Source organism: Centruroides sculpturatus, unplaced genomic scaffold, assembly GCF_000671375.1.
Source record: "Centruroides sculpturatus isolate CEXI.00-Female unplaced genomic scaffold, Cexi_2.0 scaffold1943, whole genome shotgun sequence".
Classification (NCBI taxonomy): domain Eukaryota; kingdom Metazoa; phylum Arthropoda; class Arachnida; order Scorpiones; family Buthidae; genus Centruroides; species Centruroides sculpturatus.
In genome coordinates, this window is record NW_019386107.1 from 3,239 (window position 1) to 10,243 (window position 7,005).

A 7,005-nucleotide genomic window follows, 5' to 3' on the forward strand; every position below is an offset into this window, starting at 1 on the left:
TATATGCTGTAAAATATATAGCACAATAATTGTTACCCTAAACATAAACTAATTGCTCTTTTTATTGCTATAAAGTGAATTTTGGCATATAAAAATAATTGAAACCCTCAGACATATATAGTGGATGATTGGTTAACAAACATAATCCGTTCCAAGACTTTGTTCACTATCCGAATTGTTCATTAACTGATTATCGATTTACCATAGGTTTTTATGGGAATTTGATTAATTCGTTCTGGAGATCCCCAAAAATAAAAAAATATATAGTTTCTTACTACTTTTATTTATATGTCATAATAAAAATACATATATACACAGTCTTGCATTTTTATTAGTCATGTTTTTTCCGTTTGTGGGTGTTAAAGAATCTGCCTAATGTCAATTGCTTTTCTCTCTTCTTCAGGATTTTTCAGAAGTAATTAATAGCATTGTAATTGTAGAGATCCATAAGCCTATTAACCTCAACCTGGTTTGGATGCCGTTCTAAGACCATCGTTCTGACATTTTCCCACTTCAAAAGATCTTTAATAGCAGATATCGGCATTAATCCTCTTTTTCAAAAGAAAACATATGTCGTCGAGTTTCTTGGTGTTCTTCTGTCGTCAGATCAGTTTCAGTTTCCATTATAAGCTATTCAATGCTCTTTATTTTTCAGATGTGATTTTTGTTACGCCTTTAGCTGCTTGAGTCTTCTTGATAATACAGTATGTTTCTTAGATAAGATTGAACTGCGGCCTACTGTAGACCTGTTCAAGCCATACTGTCCAGCAACATCAGACATCTGCCCACTCTCACCTTTCGAAAATAAAAACTGACACAAAATTTAACAAGTGCCCGCCCGGCAGTCTTGTGAATACTATAAAAGAATTGTTTCTGTCAGAAAAATAAAAGGTTGGAATTACAGAGGAAAAGTCTCTGATTCTCTAGCAGCATCTCTCAATGAATAAGATCAAAAGTAAAAATCTCTCTTGACACATTGTTGACTAGAGGTAGTTCTTGTTCAATTTTAACTTTGAAAATGATTGTTCTGCAGTTGCAACAGATACCAATACAATGATGTTTTTAATAATTACTAATTTGATGATGTAATTACTAAAATGTATTAACAAGAGAGAGAGAGAGGCATTGCTTTTTTCACCTTTATGTAAGGTCATCCCCTAAGCATAAATTTATGTAGACAGTTATAAATATAAATTTATATTTGTATGTTAGTTACAAGCAATATATATTGTTTGTAACTTAAAGTGTAATCAAAATAGCATTATATTTTTTAAATAATTATTACTATTTAATATATAATCTTAGTGTACTTTTTAAAACATTTTCTACAATTAATTTTCATATAGAATAAAAATTTGATCCATTGCAAATATTAAAAAACGTAAAATTTTATAGATTTAATGGATGCTTTATCCGATCCTCGTGCATTCCTTTCTGCACAAGAAAAGAGACTGGCTCAAATGAGAGCAATGGGAATTGAAGAGTCAGACATACAGACAAAAGATCTGAAACTAGGTCCTACTGGTTCCAGCACTAAGAAGGATGAAGAGAAAAAAGGTAAAAATTGCATGATGTACAGTGGTGCCTTGTACTTCAGATTTAATTCATTCCAGGAGACCATTTGAACCTTGAATTATTTGAAGTTCAAATCACTTTTTCTCATTATAAATAATGGAAAGTGAATTAATCTATTCCCAGACCCTAAATGATACCCATTTCAATAAACTTAAACAGCAAATACACATAATTTAAGATAGAAATAATACAAATGCTTCTTTTTTCAACTCACAATGAAGTGGTATTTTAAGATAGCAAAGTGTTTAAATTTTGTTTTAAAGTAATTTTAACAAACAAATAGTAGTATCATAAGGATACATATCAAGATATATTATAAATTTTAAAAAAATTTTAATAATACTGTAAAATAATATAACCAGTACTTTAGGCTGTGTACACATTAGGCATTTTGCGTTGTGTTAAACGTGCGTTAGCAGAGTACACACCGCACATTAGCTCGGCGTTCGATGACCGTTTAGTGGAGTGTTAGCACTGGCTCAGTTTGGAAATGGACGTGAAAGTAATTGCTTGTGTGTGCCTCCTCCATCGTCGCTATAAAAGACGATGGCAGAGGCAAAGAGAATTTTGGGTGCACCCAATATTATGAGATAGACTGACACATGGAATGTTTCTGACGTTGTATCCAAAACTAAGATAATATGAACCCAAATTTTTTAATTCTTTTAGAATATCTATAAAATCATTTGATGATGGCTGGTCTCGTCTCTTTTAGATTTCATCAATAAATAGATCAGTATCGAAATGATCGTTCTNATTCAGAGTTCTCATGTCACAGATGCTAAGGCTGTATACACATTAGGCATTTTTAAAGGCGCGTTTTGGTAACACACGTTTTAAAGAATCAAGAAGTTCTGCATAGGCATACATACTCAAGCGCGTGCTTTTGGTCAAACGCGCATTGATAGATTTTTATTAAAACGCGCATTTTGAGATATATGTGTAGGCATACATACTCAAACGCGCGCTTGGCCAAAAGCGCACATTTGAGTACGTATGCCTATGCAGAACTCTTGATTCTTTAACATGCGCGTTTAAAAACGCCTAATGTGTACACAGCCTTAGCCAACAGAGGAGGGATATAAAATTTAAAATGCATATTGGCAAATGAATGTAAAATGATGCAGTATTAAACAAGCAGTTATTTATTGTAGCATCATCACAATGCTGGACTGAAATTTTTAATCATATTTTTAATTTAAAATATATGCTCTCCATTTCAAATTAGTAGTGGCTTGCCCTTGTAAATCATACTTTTCCTTAGACAGATGATCAGCATGACTCTATTGTTAAACACCTTTTGGAGGAAAATTTTTGAATTGAAATAATGTGACTTCCAGTTTGCATCAGAAGCTTGTATATAGTTAATCGGGGCCTCCTGCCCCTAAGGTTTCCATATCTGGTTTTGTCTTTCATCTGTCTACCTCTGTTCTTGAGATTAAGGAAAGAAGGATTTATGGCCAGACAGACAGGTGGACGACAATGGGAATTCATAGGTCTATAATTTTTTCAAATTACAGCACAATAAAGTGGATGCTGTAACAGTCTGCTGTCTTAAAATAATACTTCATTCTGAATTGAAAAAAGAAATAAAACAAAAGCCATGATTTCAACAAAAAAGAACAATTAAATGCCCTACAAAATACCAAATGATTGCTGGATTACATTGGATTATAATAATGCTAATTACTAATTAAATGTCAAGTAATTTGGCCTAGAGGTACTATTAATTATAATTAAATTAATATTTAATACAGTCAATTCCAGTTAATTGGGTCGAATCTCAAAGAACGGAAACCAAACTAATAAATTAATACATAATTTAATCACTTAATTGGGACAACAACAGATAAGGAATTTAGCAATTTTTGGTATATTTTAGTAATCTTCTGAAAATATGTAGGCACTACATACACTAATGTCGTATAGGCCTAATGGTTGGCCTAAAGATTTTGTCTTTTGCTCAGGCGGTTCAGTTTTTCCAGAGGGGGTCAGCATAGCAGGACGTATTATGGGCATTTCATCTGAGGCAGACCTGAATGCAAGTTACTGACCCTGCTCTGGATTGGACTGGACAATCCCCTTAAAAGCAGAGAGACAAAGATGGCTGGACAATTTTTTGAGGTCTCTCGAGTGATTTGGAAGCCAGCTAGAGTTTGTTTTTTTTGTTTTTGTTTTTTTTTGTTTTCTTCATCTGACTTGTTTGAATAAATGAAGAATATCATACTTTGTACAAATTTCATTTGTTATTCATTTTGATTTTAAGAAACTATTTTCTGTAAATAATCCCAGTCCCTTTAATAGTGAGATTACTAAACTTAAATTTTAAACAACTTTTGCATACTTTCGTTTATTTTATTTACTGCAGCTATTTTATCCCTTCCTTCTCTAACTCTGGGTCAAAATATCACACCATAGCTACACCACATCTGATAAAAAATCACACATATTGATAATATATTTGAAATGAATTTTGAATTTGTGTTAAGTTTTTCAATTTTTACCAAGTATTATTATTATTAAATACTTTAATAATTTAAAAGAACTAAATATTATCATTTTCTGTGCTATAAATGCCAAAATATGGTACAAAAAATTATTGTGATTCAATATATTTCCTATCGAGTGCTATGTCTAATTATTGTGAAAAGGTGGGATGGCATAAAAAATCCAAAACAACTTCTTATGGATGGGGGTCCCCTTCCATCTCTAACTCTGGGTCAAATTTCTTTTGAATTTGAGTATTCAAAGTTAGTCATTTGATATACAAGGTACCACTGTATTAACACTCAGAAAATAATTTTTTAGTCATATTATTGTCATTTAGATGACTTCAAAATGGATCCAATTACGGGAGAGAATTTAAGGACTGAAAAAACATTCCATAAATTAATAAGAAAACAGCAAAAAGAATTAGAGACAATGAGAAGAAAACATCATAAGGAAAAAAATGCAGTGCAAAAGCAGCAATGTGCAGCCATTGATAAAATTGTTAAAGGAAATAAAAAGTAAGTTTTAGTTAAAAATAATAATTTCTAGGCTTGATGATAATTGATTTTCACAAATGTTTCTTTTTCAAAGTGATGATTTAGCAAATGATCCAGAGATAAGAGAATTAGTGGTGCAACAAATGCGACAATGGTCAGAACTTCTTGAAAAACAGAGGAAAGAAGAATGGGAATTATTAAAAGATCATCTCTGGCAGCAGGGTGAAGTTCTTAAAAAACTTATGGAACAAGCCCAAGCTGGACAAATGAAACAACTAGAAGCAAAATTTGAAAGGTAAATATGCAATTTCTTTTGTATTTATTAAACATAGCTTTCAATAAAATTATTGTTTACAATTCAATAAATCTGACTTACGGAACCTGTAACCGATGTGTATCACTTTTTCTTTCAACAACCAAACGTTTTCATAACCCCTTCTGGGTTCTTCATCAGGATAACAGCTGGATCGAATAGCAAACAACGAATTCAAGAAGTTTGAATAAATCCGAACTTCTTAGAGTTTGAATCGTTCCATTCGCTTAATCAGTCACGAGATATGATTGAAACTGTTCTAATTCGACGGTCGATGTTCAAATTTAAGAGAAAGATCCAAAATGTGTTATTGAGTTATAAACATTATTTAATATTCTCGTGTTCCCTAATATCATTTATTTTTAAGGCTTAATATAATTTCGTTATCACTCTTTATGGAGTAGGTTTTGCCACGCCATGGAAAGGCTGATCTCTTCTCTTGAATTAATACACTCAGATTTGTCATACGCCCTAAAAATTTCCATCTCTTCTAGCCATTTTAATTGGTGAATGTGGTGTGGAGGCAATTATCCGTGCTGCATTGAAGGATAATGATTAAAAAATAAAAGTTGGCCATAGTAATATGTATATAAAGAGCATTGATGTTATCAAATTTAAACACTCTCAAAAGCAGGAACTGTTGATTAAAAACACTTTACACTTGTACTTACTCTAGCACAAAATTTAATGAATACACAAACATTTTCAGCCATTTTAAGAAAACCTTCATCAAACAAAAGAGCTGTTTTGTACATCAAATAAGATATAAAACAGGTGTGTCCAACCTGTGGCCCAAGGCAAGTTCCAATGCGGGCCAATAAACATATAAACAAAACTGACAAATTTTTAAATTTAATTTTATTTATTTATTTCAACAGCATAAACTGAAAAAAAAAGTTTCACAAAGCTGTAAACCTTTATATATATTTTATTTTTGAGTGGAAAGGAAATATTTTCAAATACTTGGAAATGTGTGAATGAGGAAGGGATACTAAATAAAGCTAAAGTTGAGACTCAAAGAATTATAGACCCAAATTCGGGGAAAGGAGAGAAAGGCCAAAATATAAATAGTAGTGAGAAAGGTTAAATTGACTTTCTGTTATGCAAATATGGACCCTTAATTTTCCAACCTTCCTCACTTCTTATCTTTTGCCCTTTCTCTCCTTTCACCGAGTTTGGGTCTATAATCCTTTGAGTCCCAACTCCAGCTTTATTTAGTATTCCTTCCAGCATTGCATGATTTGGCTACTTTGTGTCAAAAATTTCATTTGGCACATTGGCCACTTTTTGGGCTACATATTATTTATAAATACAGCTCTTTTTTTGTCATAGAACGCAATGGAACAACATTCCACCACCTTTTTTCGATACATTTTAAAAGTTTTAAGAGAATTTTTTAAAATTTGATGTTTGGTCCACGTTGAATCGCTCTGTTGGGCACAGAAGATCGGCAACAAAATTATTAAGACGATCCTGCTCCTGCTTGTGTGCCAAATCTTGTGTACGATGCATGCGTACTGCAAACTTAGTTTGTGGTGACTGTGACATATTGCTCAGCTCATGTTTGGTTGTGTCATGATTTGGCAACAATGCAGGAATTACAGTGCTAATTGCGACTGGTGACTGTCATTTCGGCTGCTTTATATTTTAGCCCAGGACGCCCCCTAGTGGGCATTCCACCATCTTTTTTTCCCAAAAAAAAGGACTGTATAAATATATTAGTCAAATAAAAATGCACTTTAAAATGGTGTTTTGTCATTTTTTATTAATTAGAGACCAAAATAAAACAAAATATTTGTGTTTTTTCAAATAAATTTTTGTCTCCTTTATAATTAATGAATTTATCTATTTCTAAGTAAAAATTGAAAGTATCTGTAAAAGTAAATTTTTAAAATATCCTTTTTTTTTGTGATAAAGAGTTAATACCTATTACTATAATCTAGACATGTTAATCCTTAAATATACAAATATATTTAAGGATTGGGCCACAAGTATATTATATATACTTGTGGCCCAAACTCCATGACATCTTCTAATGTGGCCCAGAGAAACAAAAAGGTTGGACACCCCTGATTAGTGTTGCCACCTTTTCAAAATCGCTGACCCAGACGGTAGGTGGAGTTTGTTCAA

At 32.1% G+C, this 7,005-nt stretch overlaps 1 protein-coding gene across 1 annotated transcript; it reads left to right on the forward strand.

The window, feature by feature from the left end:
* The first annotated feature begins 1,365 nt into the window (after nucleotides 1-1,365).
* Nucleotides 1,366-4,862, forward strand: LOC111613637 (1-phosphatidylinositol 4,5-bisphosphate phosphodiesterase-like). Its single transcript, XM_023354991.1, has 3 exons — nucleotides 1,366-1,557; nucleotides 4,403-4,583; nucleotides 4,657-4,862. The coding sequence occupies exons 1-3, from the start codon at nucleotides 1,401-1,403 to the stop codon at nucleotides 4,859-4,861; spliced, it is 543 nt and encodes a 180-aa protein (XP_023210759.1). The 5' UTR covers nucleotides 1,366-1,400; the 3' UTR covers nucleotide 4,862.
* Nucleotides 4,863-7,005: the final 2,143 nt, after the last annotated feature.